Source organism: Cyprinus carpio, chromosome A14 (assembly GCF_018340385.1).
Source record: "Cyprinus carpio isolate SPL01 chromosome A14, ASM1834038v1, whole genome shotgun sequence".
Classification (NCBI taxonomy): Eukaryota; Metazoa; Chordata; class Actinopteri; order Cypriniformes; family Cyprinidae; genus Cyprinus; species Cyprinus carpio.
In genome coordinates, this window is record NC_056585.1 from 20733891 (window position 1) to 20755425 (window position 21535).

The following is a 21535-nucleotide window of genomic DNA, read 5'->3' on the forward strand; positions in this document are numbered from 1 at the left end:
GTTGAATGGATGTCTCCAGAAGTGTTGGGCACCATATGGGCTGCAAAGATGGAAGGGGGATTATGTAGGACGAGGAGGGGGAGGGTATCTGTCATTTCGGAATGTGTGACATTCATTAACACCAATGCAGAGACGTCACAGCATGATTATTTATGATCAAAAACACCTCTCCGTTCCTCTCACTTCCTATCAGCTAGCAGACACTTTCCAATCCATCCCAACACAACAAGGAATAAGTGGAAACCATTTCATGAATTATCTATTGGGAAGATTGAAATCCTTGATTGTGTGTTTGATTGAGTCATTTTGTCAGTGATTACTGGAAACACTTAAAAGAATCATCATGCTAAAATTACTTTTTACTTCAAAAAGATCAAAATGATTAGCACATTTCTTAGATGACTTGACATATTCTGTAAAATGGCATCTAGATGAAGCTCTGCAATCTCAAACTCCTGCAGAGTATATTTTGTCACTTCCTGCCCAGACATATTTTTAGGACTAAGAAGTTGTCTGTCATATGAAACTGTGGTATGCTATAATCATTGGTCATTGAAAACTGCAGTCAAACATAAGACTATTAGTCAGATTTTATTTAGAAAGGATCCCAAAAAATAAACAAGTTGGCACACATTCATTTACAAAATGGTAGAGAGAGCGGTCCTTAAATTTACATGGCCTTGTTCAACTAATATTAAGTATATCATGACAAAACCAAAAGTCTTAACCAGTCTTCCAATCTAGTATGGAAATAAACTTGACAAATAATAATAATAATAATTTACATAATTGTGATCATTTTCTGAGTTTACAAATGTATTCTCACTTTTAGGGACATTTTTGTTTGGCTTATTGCAGTATCAAGTGTTAACCATTACATTTGCCATTATTTTTATAGGAAATAGTCATAGTAACTGTGATTATAATAAACTGTGAACTATTATCAATATCAAACAAACTGTTCTCTCATGGATTCTTAAATACTGAAGAATAAGCATAGATGTTTTGGCCTGTAATATGGCATTTTTTATGAAAAAAAAAGTAACCTGGATGCTTGGAAAACAAATTCAAGATGGAGAGTGAAAATGTAAATAAATAAATAAATAAAAATCCATATTGTGGTCTGAATGCTAAAATTTCTATAAAGAAAATACAAATAAAATAGAAAATTATTGATCACTGTGTATACCATTCGACTGTACATTTAGTAACAAAACTTACAGAATGTATTGAGTACATTCACATTGATGACAGATTAATATATGACTATATTTATCAGTAATTTTGGCACACTTAATTATTTGGCATTTTTAACAGAGCATTTTGTTGATGTGTATGGTTCTATTATTTTCACAGCAAAACATAAACAATAATACAATAGGTACTTTTTTTAACATTTTCCTTTTTTTGTAATGTTCATATTGTAAACACTTTTTCTTTTTTAATATTATAACCGCTACCCTGATTTTCTTGATAAACAAAAAATACAAACAGATTCTTGAAACCGAACAAGTTGATGAAATTAAGAGAACATGACTGTGGCACCCACTTTTCAAACAGATTTCAAATGTCAAGCATTGCTAGATATTTCATATGAACAGCAAAATGTTAATGAATATATCAGAAGAGGACTAATAAATTACAAGATAAGCAACATATTTGGCATTAAAATGTGAAACTAGTAGCTAAGCTCTTAAAAGTATGTTGAGATTATGATTTACAGCTTTAATTAACTGGTATGTAAGCAGGTTTATTTAAAAGCCATTTCTGTGAAAATACATAAAAATACTTTTTCATAGAGATTTTTTGTTTGTTTTATTATTAAAAAGACATTTCACATCCTGAAGCAGACAATGGTAAAGTGTGCTTGAGCCGAAATAGACATTGGAACGGCATCAGCTATGAAAACAGACAGACTTTATTAACTTCTCTCTTTCCCGATCAGAGCTTCTATGAGTTTCAAGTTTGTTCGTTACAGGGGGTAGATGTCATCACCTCGCTAAGCGAGTGTCTTTGTGTCAGTCGGCGTATTTCCAATAGAAGAGTGCATCTTTTGTTATAAAGGGCCAAGGAAGGATTATGTCTCTGTGACATCAAATGAGGCCTCTGTCCTCCATTCAGGTGAGAGATAGGGGAAAGAGCGACAGGAGAGAGAATATAACGCAATCTATTGAAAACCATTGTGTAAGGCACTCGGCAGGTTCTTATCCATCAGGAGAGATCAGTCAGACTGACGTTCATTCCCACACCAGGTCTAACAAAGGGCACCGCATGTACTGATTTGGGGAACTCGGGACTCATCACACGTCCATTCTCACCAGTACTCCCAGTAATAGACAGTCTCGCTTTGCTCCTCATAGCGTCCGAAAAGGTCACCTATAACACACGCACATAGACACGAACAGAGAAACAAACATCCACGCACACAAACCAAACAGAGAGATGACAGAAAGTTAGAGTGTATTTCACAAACTGGCTTCAAGCTTATTTTTAAAATGTTTAGTTGAAAATGCACATGTAAATTTGATGTGGTGGAAAAACATCAAAAATGAGGAGCAAAGTCACGAGCAAACACCATTTAGAAAATTATATCGCAAGCAGGAAATGAGGTAGATGGGTATGGAAGCTTGTTTCTGTCATAGAAAATAAATTAGGTAATTGCAACTTTTTATCTCACAATTCTGACTCGTTTTCTAACAATTGTAAGATTATATCTCAATTTTGCAAGTTAAACTTAATACATCTTGCAGTTTCTTTCTTTCTTTCTTTCTTTCTTTCTTTCTTGTGATTTCAAGTTCTCACAGTTTGGACTTTACTTCCACTAGGTCTTAACGTCACAATTATGATTTTTTTTTTATATCTCAGTTAATATCTCACAATTCCAAGTTTTAATCTCATAATTCTGGCTTTAGATTTTGAATTTAGATTTACATTTCAAAATTTGTACATTTTCTCTGAATAATGATTTTACATTTTGTTTAAATCTCATAATTCTGACTTTTTCTCACAATTGTAAGTTTACATTTCACAATTCACAATCCCCCCCACCGCCCCTTTTAATAGCTTGTAATCTCTTCTCACACTTGAGACTTTTCTTCCTCTAGGTCTTAATATCTTGCAATTCTGATATTTTTCTTGCAATTCAGAGTTCAAATCTCGAAATTCTGACTTCTGACATATAAACTCTGAATTGCCAGAAAAAAATCTGAATTGGGAGATAAATAGTCACAGTTACCTTAAAAAATAAATAAATAACATTCTGTGACAAAATACAAGCTTCCATAGAGATGGGTGATTCAACAACAGTCATACATGACAATGAGGTTGACAGAACAAAATCACACGAGATGTACAAAAAACTTTTCTCTCCAATATATGTGCAGTGGACTGAGAGGAAGTTTTTTTCACTAGGAACACCAGTACATACGATCCAGCTTACGGTCCAAACCTCCTCATTCAATAGAACATTCAAGGAATGGAACAGATGGAAGCCAAAAGAAGCGTGCACGGGACAGACTGGAATGACGGCCGCGTATCCTACCCCCTTAAATTTTTACACTTTCGATCCCATATACGTTGTACCCTTCCTTATAAGTGGCAAAATTCTGTGAATTCTGCGAGGAAGTGGGATTAATATTCTGTGCATTCTTTGCCACCTCATGCGCTTGGCCTCGGCTCGGGACTTGTAACAGAACTCGACCAAGGCCACCAGCATGGCCAGGCCCAGGCCGCCCACTAGGATGTAGAAGACCCCAGCCACATTGCTCAGGCTAAGAGCACTGGTCTTCTCCTGTAAAGGCATACGAGACACGGGTCAGTGGTCAGAGAAAGTACAGGATTTCAATAATAAGCATTCATACTTTATGCATAAGTAACAGTATATTTAAGTGGCAGTTTTTGTGGATACAAATGCACAGCTCAGGACAATAATGCTAAAACAATAACTGTACTAAGTAGAATGCGCTGCTGGTTAATGTGCCCTTGAAGCAATGCAATGGGGGCATTTAACAATTCTGCTTGAATGGGATGGATTTACTAAAGCCTTTAACTTGAAAGTTTGCTTGAAAGTTGTATACAAAACCAACATTGTGGCTTAAAATCACAGCTCTTACATTCCCGCATGCTAATGGCTGTAGTAAATATTATTTCTTAGTTGAATTCACAATTATAGCAGGAGTTAATGTGCTATGCTTAGCTATGATATGAATTACGCTTGTGTAAGAAAGCCTACAGGACCATTTAAAGGGATGCTCAAGAGAGGCATCAGGATGGAAGGCATAGCATTAGACACGGGGATGCAGATGACAGGCATTGTGGGTAGAAGGCACAAAAACACACCTACAATAAGGTCTTCAGGGGATGGGGCTGTCATTTAGATATTCTTTTCTAAATATTAGTGTACTGTACTGTGCACAAAATGACCACACATAAAACACACAACACATAGATACAGAGCTTACTTTTGTGAAAGACTTTTTTGCACTGTAAAATAGCTTAAGGATCTATCAACCTGTTTTGTTTTTTCATAATACAAAAATTTAATTTTTAAAAAAAGATTTATTAAATAAAGACATTTCATTATTTGATTAACAATTTAACCACTTTTAATAAATAATTTAACCTTTAAAAATGTATTTTGTTGATTTGTATAATTGTATGCAGTTGGGTTAATATTTTTGGCTTGAATAAAAACTGTTAATTAAGGATCATTTTATGGTTACCAGAAAAAAAAAAAAAAAGTTTGTCCAATAATAGCAATAAATTGAGGTTCCAAAGTTTTCAAAATTTTAAGAAAACTGTATTGATTAATATACCTAAATTGATCAACCTCTAATCTGAATATTACCTGTGATGGTTACGACCATGAAGTTAAGGATATGCACATTTTTTTGTTGTTGTTGTATCATAAAAGTGCAAACATGGCAAAGCATGATGTAACAGGTTTCACATACTGTACATATAAATATTTCAGTAAGCATAAAAACAAAGTACACCAACACAACACGACAATTAACAAAACACAACCAAACAGCTTAACACACAGTGAAACAAAGACTTTTAAGAATCTTGGACACCCTTGTAGATGGTCCTACAAATGACCTGAGAGAAATCATGTTCATTCTTGAACAATCTGAAGTCTTTTGTTCTATGTGCTGGATATGAATGTCTGAGAACTGCTATTCTATACTTGGCACAACTCAGGTCTGCAAGTAATAGCAGGATCTGTGATTCTCAGATTGAGAAGCTGGAAGGAGACCACTGATTGTGTTACAGATATTACAATAAGTGCATATGACTGAAGTGGCATGCATTACTTTTTAATTATCAGTAGATGGTACAGATATTAGTAGCTCTGCAGGCATTAGTCAAAGAATCTCACCAAGGCATCTCATGCTTGTCTGTGCATTATCTGTCTAAAATAGTTTTTAATATTATTGTTCTTTTTTTTTTTTTTTTTAGTCATTATTATTTAAATATGGGCAATTCCCACTAATCAAAAGTGTGCTTGATCACATAGAACCTGCAGCGACTAACCTTACTTCCAGAGTCCTTGGATCCACATTCACCTTTATCGTACCACCATTTGTTTTTCAGCTTGTCTAAGGTGCCTTGCTCACTGAGTTTCAATACTGCAAGGTTTACTGGCGTTTCACGTGGGGAATAACATAAATAACATTATCAATGTTATTTTATGTTATTATTACATCAACTTTCTCTTAGATTTCACCTTTTCTCTCCTCTTTTCTTTATTGCCATAGCGATTATGACGTTGATGCGCCATTTGGCCTAAGCAAATGCAAGTTTTGCAGAGCCAAATGTGCATTAACGTATCGCCTGAAGTAAGCAGCAAGGGCAACAGCGATGTGTGCTGCACACGATGACCAATCAGAGAGATTTGGGGTTTTTGTTTATGTGTGTGTCATCTAGCAATGGTTAGCAATGCTTAACCTGTCAGTGTTGTAGAAAATGTCTGCCTTTGGACTTCCAGTTCCTGTGCTGTTTTGCTGCTTACTTGAGTGTTGCATTGAGTTACCCATCACTTTGCTCTCTGGGGCTGACCTTGGAATCACCTCCCCCGCTGCCGCACTCTCCCTTGTCGTACCACCATTTGTTTTTCAATTTGTCCAACAGGCCTTGTTCATTCAGTTTTAGTACTGCGAGGTTAACCGCATTTTGAAACGATAAAACATAACTTGTAAGACAGGGTGAGCCAACTTAGCAATTGTCAATGGTCCTCTTTCAAACCTGATGATTGCTTTCCTCTTTTTCAGCATTTTAACAAATAAGAAGAAATCATATCTCCTCCCTTTCAAAATTTGAAGCTGTTAGAAAACATAAGACTAATAGCGTTTTTTTAGGTGAGTTTAACTGAGGAAAGTGGCTCAGAGTGCCGTGAATAGAGAAGTTTAACGCAGTACTCACATCCATAACTAATAGCAGTGGCCTGCAAGTAACATTACTAGAAGAAGGACAGAAGAACAGCAATAAAAGCTGGTTATATCTTCATCATACATAATTCAATCTTCTGCTAAGGCCCACCCACCCAGTTCCTAAATCTACCCAGATTGGTTTCTGTTCACAGGAGGAGGAGAAATTGAATCCCACTAAATGAAAACTGTCTCTAATAAGGCTGAGAAATGGCAAAATGAAATACATTTCAATCAAATATCAGCATATCTTCAATACATTCATTAACATTGGTAAACCCAAGCAGTGCCACCTCTTGCATGAATATGGCTAAATTTGGTTTGATTAGCCAAATTGGAAGTTCAAAGCACATCTTTGTTAATGTTCTTTAACGAAAAATGTGTACTGCAAGGGTTTGGTAGAAAAAAAAAAACATTTTCAGAAATCACATTATTAGAAATAAGCAAAGACAGCAATAATTCATGAATATAGAAAGATGAGAGACATGATAGGAGAGGATATTAGACAGAACCTTGAAACATTCAAAAGACAAAAAACAAGACAAAACTTGAAAAAGACAATCTCAAAGCTATAAATCTATAGATTAGCATTCTGTTAAACTTGAATTTAAAGCATGAACAAATGTACTAATATAATGTATATCTGTAAGATATAGAGTAATGAGGTATCTGAATATATAATGTATATAAAATAACAAGTAGATATAAATAATGTAGATATAAATAATATATAATGGTTTTTTAATGTTTAAAATCTGCACTATAAATATTTTAAATATTTCCTTTTTTTTTTTTTTACTGATTATTTTTTTTTTTTTTTTTATCAATTATTTATTTGGCTCTAATGTATCCGCTACCACATCTATCTCTTTTATACAAACCAGGACACATGAGCACAGCTACATCAGGGTAGGTGGGATACTATAACAACATTGGACACATTGTTATACTATTCCACCCACCTTAATGAGGATCCTTTTGGGGTGGCGATGCCGTAGCCTTTGGAGTCCAGGTTCCCTCCGACCTTCATAGTATCACAGGGTTTGCGCTGCTCGATGTACTCATTCATGGTGGACTCCAGGAGGTATGCATACTTCCCCTTGGACTTCCTCACCCGCATTACACCTTCTGCTGTTGTCTTAACAAATACAGAGGGCTCTGCACTTTTCATATATGTCCACATTTTGTCAAAAAGAGCGATTTTGGAACGCTGGAAATGGAAAAAAAGACGTCTGGATTAATATAAAATCTTTAAAATCTCTAACTACGGTTAAGCCAAACAGGTATTTTCAGTTTACTGTGACTACAATCAGCAATGAAGCTTGGGATTTAGCATTTAGCTTAGCATCTTATTTTAGCCTCTAAAACATTTAACAAAAGTATAAGTTATTTCATCAGTCCTGTTTAAAACTGACATAATAGTAAAAACCAAATTGCAATTGCAAAATTAAAGAAAAAGTTGACATATGGATTAGGAATTACAGAGAGAAAATGGCTCTTACCCTGAAAAACTCTTTTGTTGAACCAGAATCTAAAGTTCCATAAGCAATCTCTGATTGCTTTGCTAAGTCCTCTGCACTCTCAATTGGAGACACCATCCTCTCCACTGTTAGGAAGGCAGCCAAGTTAGCCGTGTAGGATGAAATTATGATCAGGGTGAAAAACCACCAGACTCCTCCAACTATGCGGCCAGAAAGAGACCTGATGAAAAATATCCAATGGGAATCATTAGACATGACAGCATGATCACAGTTAAAAAGACTATAATAAAAGCAAAATATGTTCAGTGTAAATCTGACATGCAGCGTCATTGTATTGCTGAAACTGTGACATCAACAAGTTGGTGACTAAGGACTTTGAAGTCAACATGAAGTCTGAACAGATGCTTCACTAATGATTTTAAGGTATTTGTGAAAATTGCTGCTAGGCATAATTTTCTTCACCTGCTTAGATGAGACTATCATGCATAATGAATTACAAACATCTAAATATGTAATATTTCATCTTAAGTTTATTTTAGTGTAGTATATTTATTATTTCAGCATAGATATAGCTAAAAATTGCATCTTAATTCAATAATATCTTTTGACCAAGACAATCAAGGACCAAGTAATCTTAAGGAGAAGTGACTACAAAAATGCATTTGATTTTTTAAAACCAGCATGTCTTAAAGAAACTGCATGCAGAGATATAAAGAGGTTTGAATATCAAGAACAAACCTTGGTGAAATATCACAGCCTTGTCTCATAAAAGCTCCAAGAGAGAACCAAAGGCTGTTGAAAATCCCAAACTCGTTGGTTGACTCGTTGGTCTGTATCTGGCCATCCTCATATTCCTCTGTGTGCCACTCATATGGACTGAAACGACTGACCAGGAAAAGCACCACGCTTACACCGATGTAGGCAAACACGATACACATCCAGATCTCATAGGCCAGAGGGTCCAGGAATGAGAAAACACCAGGCTTAGATTTCTGAGGCTTCTTGATCATGATGGAGATGCCCAAACTCATGAATGGCTTTGAGAAGTCAATGACTTCTTCTCTGACTAAAGTGATAGTCAGTGGAGCCACTGCTATGTCAGCTTTCTAAAATCAAAGAGATTTCACGTTTATTGATCATAGGAAATGTTGATGTTAATAGTTAAGTCTACTTTTCAGACCAACAGAAACTACTTATCAATTACGCCCAACTTTCTTACCCCATAAACCAACTCTCCAACCATTCCATTCCAGATCTTCGTCTCTGCATCTCTGGCTCCATATTTGCCATCTCCAACTATTTTCAGCTGATATTTAAATCCACAGTGTTTTGCTATTTCAGCTGCCAAGTCCACACAGTACCCCTCATATCTTTCATTATCCACAAAAAGGTCAGCATTCTTCTTTAGCATTACATACGGCGCTTCCTGAAAAGACAACAGGGAACACACTGTCAAAGAATTGTGCTTGACTACAGAGCACATATTTCAACGCTACAGCATTTAGTATGGATGACCACAAATGAGACTTACTAGAATAGTGGTGACAATCACAGTCTTGTTTTCCAGCCCCATTGTATCATTTGGGAAGAGATCAGACTTTGTCACAACCATTTTATCAACTTCATTCCAATAGCCAATCTGAAAAAGAATGGCATTTGTGAGTAACCTGTAACACTTATGACGTGAAATAATAAATGATGCTTTCCTTTCTATACACTTTTCTTAGAACAAAGCCTTACCTTAACTGGTCCATTGCTTTTCAGTTCCATGACATTGACGGTGTAATTGACCCTCTTTCCATACTGATCAAACTGAATGTTACCAGTGAGACCGTCAACTCTCACCTGCGTGAAAAGTATATGACAAGAAAGGAAAGTCACTTTTGAGTAATTGTTTCTTCTCTTAAATATCTAAAGTGGCCTCCAAAAGTGACGATCTGGGATTCAGAACTCTTATTTAAACTAAGATTTTATTTTACAAACACTTTAACAACCCAATATAAACTATACAGTTATATACATTTGGTTGTACTCATGGGGCAGGTTGGCACAATGACTTGTCACCTGTTTTAGAGCACGCTCTATCTCCACCCCTTGTGCCCATGGTACAGCAGGATTGGCCAGACAGTCTCCATTGTTAGCTCTACGGGAGATGTCAATTCGCTGTTTGTGCAGGTAACGGAAGGCCTCAGTCATCACCTGAACTGCATCATACGTCAGTGCTGAAGTGTACTGGATACAGAGAGAGAGACAGGGAAGAATTAGTTAACGGGGTTGGAGAAGAAAATAAGAGAAATACTTGTACTGTAGGTGATATAGTATTTCTAGATGTAATGTTCTTTCCAGGATTACTGTCATCAATTCATAAAAATTATATTAGATCATAATATATACATTAAATACACATATAGGAAAGCCATGTTCACATTTATTTGGTAAAGCTGTCTCTGGAAAGAATAACAGCAGTTATATGAATTTCATTACATTTGAATTTGTTTGCTACCTCAATGTATGTTCAATTCATACATTGTAATTTGAAAGGCGTTCTCAATTCTAAATGACACATTTTCAGGATTCGGTGGTAATGTAAGAATGAAACACTTGATTTCAGTCCCAGGAAATTAAGCACCTACTTAGTCTTCATAAATTGGCGAGAAGACAGATGAGACTACATTTTATCTGGAGTAGAAAATGACTAACAAGCTTGTCCTGCAAATGGCCTGAACTATACAGGCATTTAAATGAAGAGGTTTTATGTTCATGTAGCAATTACCTGAACATCTCTTTTAATCATATTTAGTGAAGCTGTCTTAAACTGTAAAAGGGACAGTCACACATACACATACACACACACACAAACACACACACACACACACACACACACACACACACACACACAGACAGAGAGAGAGAGAGAGATCTCACCCGTATCTTGCTGTCTGCTCCAGGATATTCTTTTTCCTCCAGGGCTTCCCAGCGCTGGTCAAATTTAGATACCAGGGGGTCCTCGAAATCCACAATCTGAAAGCCTGACACATTGGCTCCACCGTATTGGATTTTTGAAAGATCTCCATCCACAAAACCCTGAAGAAAAAAAAATGTGATATGGTTTTTTCAGCATTTTTGCTTGTTACATTTTCAAAAAGTCATGTTTTTCTTTGGTAGTGTTACATTTTAGATTATTTACCAGGTTTGCTATGATGTAGTGATATCCTTTCACATGCCTGCCAATAGTTATGACCTGCAAAGAGAATAATGAAGCTCATCAAATCAATGAAATAAAAATAAATGAAATATATTTCAGATAATGACAAGAAAATATGTTGTGCTCCACAATGTCAGACAGAGAGATGGACTGAAATAAAAGCAGCTTGAGAGGTTTGTGCTCTGACAGCAAGGTACTTGTGATGTGTATGTGCAAGTGTGTGTAGATAAAGCTATATTATGGAGTCCAGATCAGATGCATTTATTCTGGCGGCTTGTTAAACACACTTCTGTAGGACTTAAATACAAATCAATATATCCTCCCTGAGGGTGCAGCGAGTGTGAATGTAAAACCCATCTCATGAGGACTTTTCTGCCCGCTAATGCCGTCTAATCTAGTTTGTGCCGGCTAATTATTGATTCATAGTTATGGTGCTCTTAAAATGTACTCAGTTGCTTTAATTATTATTTTTATAAGTATTATGTAGACTAAATTTATATGAAGACAAAAAAATACTTTTTGATTGTCACTTTCTTATTCTTTACATTACTGTTTGAAAGTTTGGGGTCTATAAGTCTCTTATGCTCACCAAGGTTGCATTTATTTAATCAAAAATATTATATTATAAATAAAATACTATAAATATTGGGAAATGTTTTTACAATTTAAAATAACTGTTGTCTATTTTAATTCATTTTAAAATGTAATTTATTATGTGATGAAATTCTGAATTTTTTTGGCAGTCATTATTTCAGTCTTCAGTTTTCACAAAATCCTTCAGAAATCGTTATAATATTAAGCTTTGCTGCTCAATAAACATTTCTAATTATCAATGTTGAAAAAAAGTTGTGCTGCTTTTTTTTCAGAAATATTTGATGACTAGAAAGTTCAAAAGAACAACATTTATTTGGAATATAAATCTTTTGTAACTATATATGTTGCTTATGAGTTAAAGAAGTTAAAGAACAAAAAAGCATCTTGCTGACCCCAACTATTAAATGCTAATGTATTTGTTTTGCTATGCTTCGCATGTTTGCATGCAATATTTGCATTACTTCAGCACCCATACAAATGACAATGACTTAAATACAAATGCAGCTAAACTAGCACATGTGAGGAGCACATTTTTGGAGCGGAAAACTGCAGGCTAAGGTGACAATGTCATAATGACGATTACATCAGAATGATTCAGTGTATGTGCATATTGATTTGTATACCTGTTCCATGATATCTTTAACTTTGTCCTGTTCACAGTCAAGGATGACTCTCCGCTCCTTCTTGTTTTCTAGGTCCTGAAAGAGTGAGCGATATGCTTCATCCTTTCTCTCATCCTTCATGTTGCCCACGTTGATGGCAGTCACTTGCCATTTCTTCTCTGCTGCTGTGTCCAGCACAACTTGCAGTGTGGTAAGTCCTGATTATAAAGAAGAGGAACAGATTAGGATTTTGGAAGATACTAGGAAGCAATAAAAGCTACAAAGGTCAAACTAGGCTGCTTAAAAATAGTTTTAATAAAGTTACCTCTGCAAAGAAATATGCAACATTTCAGATGCTTCACCTTTTGGATTGTTTAAGCTAAGCAACTCATCATATGTTATTCTCATGTAATTGTTTCCATTTCTTTGCATGATGCAAATAATTTTGAAGCACTGGTTGCCAGTTACATCCTTAATAATACACCACGGATGTGTTACAGATAATAAGGCTGTAAAATTGGCATTTTAATTTCTGTCAGTCACAGGGGAGGTAAACAACTAAAACAATCGATTAAGCGTGACGGCATAACAGCTACAGCACTTGTTTATAAATAGTCAGTGTGAGTGAGTGTTTGTATGCTTGATATGTGTATTTGATTTTTAAGAATATGAAACCATTGTGTCGTGTTTCAGCCAAGTACATTAATCCTGGGTAAAATCTCTGGGAGTGCGAGGCACAGTGGGCTCCCGTGTTTAACCTTTGTTAAATGTGCAGCTTAGAGACATGAGGATCAAGGCTTACAGCTATTCTTAGAGATAAGTGATTAAAAACTCGTTAGTGAGGGCTAACAAATTACATGATAGCACTGACTCCAACACACTCCAAAATCACTTCTGAATCTAGGAAATCCTGATGTGGGTCACTTAAAACCTAAGAAGCAAATGAGATAATAGCACTTCTGCTCATCATTTTTCCAGGACACTCCAAAATCACTTCTGAATCTAGGAACGCCTGATGGGTGACATAGAAGCTGAAGATTTAACCAATTAAATTCAGGCAAATCCAGACTCATAAGGAATTTATTTGATTTGCTATCAATTGCATTAGATATTTAAAAATGATTTAACATTGTAACACTTACTTGGGCAAAATGAAAACAACAACAACAAACAAAATAACAACAACAGCAATCATAATAATGCATTTGACATCTACACTACCATTTAAAAGTGTGGGTCTGTAATATTTTTATGGTTTTGAAATAAGTCTCTTATGCTAAACAGGGTTGCATTTATTTGATCAAAAATACTGGGGAAAAAAACAACAACAACTTAATATTGTGAAATATTGTTACAATTTAAAATAACTGTTTTCTTTTTTAATTAAATTCCACTCCAGAAATCATTCTAATATGCCGATTTGCTGCCTAGTGTTGAAAACTGCTTTTTTTTTTTTGGGCCAACTGTTTTTTTGGGGGGCAAACTGTGATACTTTTTCCCCCAAGATTCTGAGATGAATAGAAATTTCTGCATTTTTTTTTTGACATTATACTTTTACTGTCGATTTTCATTAATAATTTGCATTGATGCTAATTAAAAAAATAAATAAATAAAAATCTTACTGAGCGCAAACTTATAAACAGTAGTGTATTTGTAGCATGTATTATATTATTTTACATCAGCGCTCCCTAATCTTGTTACATAAGCATGAATGAAACCTTAGTGAATAGTGGTTGTGGTTCAATATCTGTTTATTTGTTTCCCAGTATGGGGTCTCCCTCATTGAACTGTGATGTCAGCTGTATTACATAATCTCATTGTCTCTCTATAAGCAGTACACAGCTGGATCTTTGTAGATCGTCAGAGGTGTTAGGCTGATTTAATTAGCCAGCCCAATTATGCAGAGGTTATGGTTGAGTCTTACAGTGAGGGAGAATTAGTCTTTGTGCACAGTCAATCCTTTATTGATTATATAAGACACTTTAAAACAAAGCAAACCAATAACAGAAGATAAAGTAAAAGGAAACAAGGAGCAGTGACTGTCTTTAATATCCTTTAATATCCTGGGGAAGTCGTGGCCTAATGGTTAGAGAGTCGGACTCGCAATCCAAGGGTTGTGAGTTCAAGTCTCGGGCCTCACAAATCAAATCAATTCAGGAATTGTAGGTGTGTGTGCACTTTGGATGGGTTAAAAGCAGAGCACGAATTCCGAGTATGGGTTACCATACTTGGCTGTATGTCACGTCACTTTCACGTCACTTCAAGCTCAAACAAAAAAGAAGCACACAATCCAGGCAAAGTTTGCATTTAATGACCTGTTGAAACAGGCATTCTGGTGCTCTAGCATGTTTTCCAGTTTTAAGCATATTTGTCTGTTGTTATTTTGTTTGTCATGCACCTGTCCCTGATGACAACACACCACCTAACAAGCACGAGAGAGCATTTGTGAGGCTGTATGTGTGTGTGTCAATGTTGCTCTGGGTCCCTTGTCTCATGCACTTCAGGACCACGGACAGCAACATGCCAGATCCACATGAGCAGCAGGCAGGGTGAAGAAATGACCCTCAGCTACAGTCACTTCACAGCTCATCAGCATCAAGTGCAAAAGCAATGCTGGCATTTCCGTCAGGTGAGTGATGTAGAAAGTATCTAAAGAGATCAACTGTCATGCAGAAAGCAACCAACATGCTATAAGAATCCATCATGTCTCCACATCCACACCACTGAGCAAAACTCTAAACTGGAACCTTCACATAATTTATACAAGCACAACGACTACCACCGTGGCCACCAGTCACTTCATTTCCACACTCTGTGTTTTAAAAATAAAAGCTTTTCTCGGACTATAAATTATGCATTTGTTTCCTGCTAAAGTGCTCAATATCAGGGTTGAATAAACTCTTTATTAACCCATCAGCCATTTCTTTACTACAACATGCCCAAGATATTTGATGCTGCAACAAGTGTGTATCTTTCTGTGAAGGTTATCCAGGCCAAAAAAAAATGCAGTGGCGTGTGATGGACTTAATGGAAGTTCAAGTTTGATTTGATAGTTTGTTTTTTTTTTAATAAAGAAATAATTTGAAGTGACAGAAAAGACATTTATTAAGATTTCTATTTCAAATGAATGCTGTTATTTCTTTAAAAAAAAACGACCTAACAACATAGTGTATATATAACGATAGTGTATATATATATATATATATATATATATATATATATATATATATATATATATATATATATATATATATATATATATATCTATCGAAAATCAAATCCTAAGATTGAAAATATAAATAATGCCTCACGGTTGAAATATAATAAATGTTTCTAGAACACCTAATCAGCATATCTGAATATTTTCTGAAGGATCATGTGACACTGAAGACTGGAGTAATGACTGCTGAAAATTCAGCTTTGCATCACAGAAATAAATTTCATTTTCAAAAAAAAAAAAAATAGTTATTTTAAATTGTAATGATATTTCACAATATTACTCTTATTATTGTGTTTTTAAATAAATACAGCCTTGGTTAGCATAAGAAACTTTCAAAAACAACAACAAAAATATTACAGACCCTACATTTTTGAGTGGTACTGTATATTGCACATATAAGCTAATGACACTGTTGTCTGCAATGCATAAAAGCGCTATAGAAATAAAAGTGATTTTAATTGACTTTAAACTTGGAAAATTATGTTCTATGTTCTCCTCTTCTCACTGTATTTCACATGCCACAACATGTAAACCATCTGAAAATATATATTATGTATCCTATAAGATGCAGCACACATCCTATTATGTACCCTCAATCTTCTGCGTTATTTGCACAAATGGAGGACTGGAGGAATATTTTATGTCCGAATCCAGTGGAATGCAACATGACCACAGGCGCTGTGCTGCTGCTCTCACACAGTAACACTGACACATTAATAACACACTGAGCACAGTGGTTGCCATGGGAATGCAGCGTCGATCGACCTAATTAGTATGACAAGTGATGTAAACGTGTGAGTCAAGGTGCATATTTCATCCCACATACACCACCACACGAGTCTGAAATAAATAATGCAGATTCAGCCCGCAACAAAAGCAAACAGTCACAAAAGCATACATGCAAATGCACACACAAAAAAATATTTATTTATTTTTTTGGGGGAGGGTGCACAGGGTTATGTATGCATTATTAATATTCATAAATGATAAATGACACATTGTGTGCATACCGATCTTCATCACAGGAAAGTTAAAAGTAGCAAAATCAGTTAATAAAACATCACCATTACAGACATTAATGACACCACAGTCCTTAGAGACTCACATCAGCTATTCTTATTTGTGCCACACAGCTCTCAACCTCCACAACAATCAAAGAAAGCGAGAATTGGAGAGTGACTTAGAGGGAAATGAGTGAGACAGAAAGGGAGAATGAAAAAATGGAGAGTGAGAGAGACAGACAAGCTTGAGACAAATAGAAAGCTGAGAAACAAAGGCCAACAAAAACAAAATGAACCTTTAATTGTGCTGTCTCACTCCAGCTCAAGGTGCAAAATAAACCTGTGTTTTATTATAGATATGCCTTTTTTGACAGACTAATATCCATAAAAATGAATATTCTAAATACAATAGCCATAATCCTATCTGCACCATCAAATATTGTCAGTTGCTTTTATATCGCATCATACTACTGTGTGAGTTATAATACTGTCCCAGGCCCTGTGCCTTTTAACGACGCCCCATGCTGAATCAGCCCCATGTACCCCTTTTAAATACACAGAAGTGATGAGGCACTTTACTCATATTTATTTTAAAATGCTAAAGAAATGCCTTCATCCAAAATCATGATCATTTGGGCTAAACGACAAACCAGCTGATGTGCCTGAAAGCCACCCCACTGGCAAAACACAAATTGAATCCTATTTAAAAGTAAATTTGTCATTTCTCCTCAGCCCACACACGTCATGTTCGTATGGTGTTGAATAATGCAGTCCAGTACCTTACCTCGGTCACTGTCGTAAAGGTAGGCAAACTTGTCCCATTTGTAGTATTCAATGAGACTCAGGAGAGGTCCTTTGATGTCTGGTCGCATCTGAATGATAAACTGCTGATTTCCATCCAAGGGAAAGCTTGGTGTGATGAAAGAGACGTGAAGTGTCCCGCAGAACGACGTAATTGTGTTCACAGACTTTTTGTCATAAAATCCAAAAATAGCATAAACTCCTCTTGAGAACTGAGAACAGACTGAAAAAAAAAGAGAATCGATCAGAATCTGATAGAAAAGTAACACATTATGAGAGTCTTGCATAAACTTTAGAATCTCATTGGTAAAAAGTCTTCCCTTTTTCTTCAAGATTTCTGGAAAAGGTCATTACAAAGTGATGCTTATCGGGTGAAGTGTTTTCAAGAATTATGGGAAATTTGATTAGGAAAAAAACTATAATAGCACAAGAGTTAGCATCAATCTTTCATTAACAGCAATGCAGTTCATTATTACATTATTGTTTGATCTCAAAATAATACTTATGAAAAAAAAATTAAAACATGGCACAAACAAAAATGCAATATCTAATAGTAAAATAAAATAAATTGAAACAAGCATTCAGGTATATGACTCCATACATGAAATTATACATTTTTAAATTGCACTATTATATTATATTATTTTAATTACCAAAAACCTGAAAGAGTCACTAGACGTATTTTTAATCATGAAGATTTAGATACATTATAGATAATTACAATCTAGTTTGATCCACTATTTTTTTCAATGTTGACTAATGGGATGATGAAAGTAATTCTACTTTAAAATACTGTAAACTTCTTTGTTCCAATATAATGTGAAGTCAGCAGAAGTAAAAGATGAAGATTATTACTGAGGAATGGCATAATCAACTTTATTGATGAAAGACACATCGCAATCAGTGTAATCAACTCAAGGCCTTTTAGTTAGGAAGACTTGCTGACCAAATTATGACTTTATAATTGATCGGAGTTAAATGAGTGAATTAAAATCCCATGGAAAAAAAATAGACGGTAGCATTCATTTTCTTTTTCTTTTTTCTTATCACTGCTATCTCGGTCCTGTTGTCTGGTCACAGCCTCAGGAGTATATGAGCAAGAGCAACAGTATTACTAATAAGGGATGTTTGCTGGCACCTAATGAGTCTTTGTGTTACTGTGCATCCTCATAAATCACACCAAGACAAACATAGGTGCAAAAGACTGTAAGTACAGTGTGTCCTCATGTTCCTGAGATGGTACAACATACTGTAACTGGGCCACCTCTATATCAGTGACCATCTGGTTCTGAGCCTCTGGAATTTTTTTCCTCCATCCATGACAACGGCTCTATTTTCGCTACCACCCCCAACCCGGACTGTCACTATTTCCCAAGACACCTTTCAGCCTGTCAACTCCATGTATACATTTCATACAACGGAAGCTTCTCCAAGGCATTTGACAGATCATAAAGCAAAAGTACGCAGCTGCTCTTAAACCTGTCCTTAATGAGTATGTTGCCCAGCACTAGTGGTCAAATAAACTAGGTCAAGCAACATAGTTTAAACCATTTATAAACATTAAACATCCTTATCTCTAACCAGTTTCAACATTTGCATTGATCTAGCACTCAGATTGGCAAGAAGAGGTCAGGTCATTTGATGGGTCAGGGCAGGTCATCTGGTAAATAGTTGATGAATCAACAAATTCTGGCATTTTACATTAGGTTGCTATCTTGGCCAATGCGCCAATGCTGATACAAGCATACACAGCAAACTTTTAGAAATTCAATGCCAATGTCATCCACAAGATATTCTTTTAATATACCCATATACCACATGAACTCCATGAATGCATTTTTTTTTTTAAATTACCAGCTGTATTACAACAAAATAGGTGAGAAAGGATGGCAGGTACAGATAAAAATGCACCTTTCCTCAGGTTATTACTGTATAAAAATAATGGGACTGTTTCTTTTTATTGCTGCCAGTTATTGCTTGCAGTCGACCTCAATACATTCTGAGTGATTCTTCGATTAGGGGAACTGTTCTGTTCCCTAGTATGAATTGAAAGAAAAAATGCAAATATTCTAGTTTTAAAGGGCAGATTGTAATAGTCTCAAAATTATGTCTCTTAATTACAAATGTATATTAAAACCAGAGATGTCCAACTTTGCACTTTTTCCTAAGAACTTAGTAAATTATATTTTCAGTGCATTTGCTATTTCCAATATGTTTACCATTTTTTCAAGTATCACTGTCCTCAATGTTGCTGTCATGACCAAAAGTCCTAGAGAACAAATATAAAAATAATAAATATATATATATATATATATATATATATATATATATATATATATATAATTACATTTAATATACATATTTGAAAATATTATACAGTATAATAATATAAAAATATATATTTGAAATGAGAAGTAAACTTAGAACACATCTCTAGCAGAGAAGTGGAGAAAATAGCAGAAATATGTACAGTTATTAACTGAAATATATCATTGTTGTAAAAGAAGTTGTTTAGCTATCAGTGCCAAAGTATTCCATATGAGATGGCTATTTTAAGTGTTCATGGTGCCTCTATAATTAAAGAATCCCCTATGCAACCCATATCTCAGTATGTGCGCTATGTAATGAAACTTGAGACTTAAATGTTTGTATGGGCCAGTTAGTCAAGTGTGAAAGAACAGTAGATGTACGTCTTATTAAAGTCTTTTAATCAAGAGCAAGGCCACCATCATATACCGAGAGCGAATGAGACTCAAGAAGTCATTAATGACACTGTCACATATGACTGCTTTTCACTGGCATAGAGTCATTAGCATACAGAAACAACCCTAACAAGTGGAGTGTGTGGATAAATTACTTCATGCTATTAATAGCTAACTCTTCTGAGCACTGCTTATTTATTTTATTTCTTGTCATTATTACTTTTGCATTTAATCAAAGAAACAAAATAAAGACTGATCTCTCTTAAAGGATTTATCTGTATGCCTTCTGTCTTTAAACTTTGCTTCTCTTACTGTAAGTGCAATTCAGATCTCTAGAGTAAAAGACAACGAGTTAACGGAAAAATACAATGTGAAAGAACACAGAATACATGGTTTGGATGGAAATTATTTTAATTTAATTCTGCCAAGGAATAAGTATTAGGTCACGATTTTCTGTACCAGGTCTAAAGGAACCATTTGTTCCAAACTCATACTCAGATAATTCATAGTGTCCAGGGTAGGGTTGCACCAAAAATTCAGAGGTTCGTAAACTGGACTGTAAAATCCACACTAGAGGCTTTATAACTACCGGCTATTTTGTAACAAACACTTTGGTTGCACCATTTGTTCATCAGGCAGAATGAAGCTATGGTCATAAGCTCAAAAAACCAATAGCCTTCAAATTTGTAAGCAGAGGCTGTGTTGAAATGCTGTTAATTTCAGTTTTGTTTATTCTTATTTGCTTCTAACTTATTTTGCCTCACATAACTTATGGTAAAAATGTTTCCACTAAAATACTATACTTAATCATGAAATATGGTAATGTATGGTAAAGTATTTTTATACATAAATATTATTCAGAAACTGTATTTGAAAATAACATCAATCATGTTCTCTTTCTTAAAGTGAGTATAAATGTAAACATTATCATATAGAGAATGTCTAAATAATTTACATTTGTCAGGTAAAACATGAGCTTATTAATGGAATTATTCAATCAATCTTCTGTTTTATTCTAACCATTAGTCATAGTCAGAAGTGTCTGTATATATTTAGTTTATACATAGATTCGATTTCAACTAAAAAACAGTGCAATAAAAAATAAAAAGATGTAGTTTTAACTTAGTGCCCCTTTACCTCACAACTAGGCTAACTTACGCACAGAAATACATACATAAATAAATGAACAAATAAATTCTGCTTCAATGCAGACAGACGGACAGATAGACGGACGGACGGACAGATAGATGACAGAATTTTTACATTTTTGTAGTTTAGCCTTGGTCACAGAAATTAGTGTTTCTTCTATGAAGTTTACGATGGTCCAAACCCTAGATAAAGCTCTGTGTGGGCTCACTGGGCCTGATCATAGTGCTGATATTAAATGTGTCCTGCTGTAATGAAAGCAAGGTAACCTTCAGAGAGACACAGTGAGATGAGAAAGCGAGAGAGCAGAACGCCTGTAGTGGTATATTTAGCTGTCCTCATTAATTGGCCTTAT

General features: G+C 35.1%; 1 protein-coding gene across 1 annotated transcript in view; it reads right to left on the reverse strand.

Moving 5' to 3' along the window:
- Positions 1-572: 572 nt before the first annotated feature.
- Positions 573-21535, reverse strand: part of LOC109046307 (glutamate receptor 2-like) — a 31512-nt gene continuing 10549 nt past the window's right edge. The window contains 15 exon segments of the mRNA XM_042770194.1: positions 573-2376; positions 3542-3658; positions 3661-3790; positions 5536-5650; positions 7391-7638; positions 7931-8129; positions 8648-9015; positions 9129-9335; positions 9441-9548; positions 9650-9754; positions 9974-10141; positions 10835-10993; positions 11097-11150; positions 12332-12528; positions 17316-17555. Of these exon segments, the coding sequence (XP_042626128.1) occupies positions 3546-3658; positions 3661-3790; positions 5536-5650; positions 7391-7638; positions 7931-8129; positions 8648-9015; positions 9129-9335; positions 9441-9548; positions 9650-9754; positions 9974-10141; positions 10835-10993; positions 11097-11150; positions 12332-12528; positions 17316-17555 (2411 nt within the window). The 3' untranslated portion in view covers positions 573-2376; positions 3542-3545.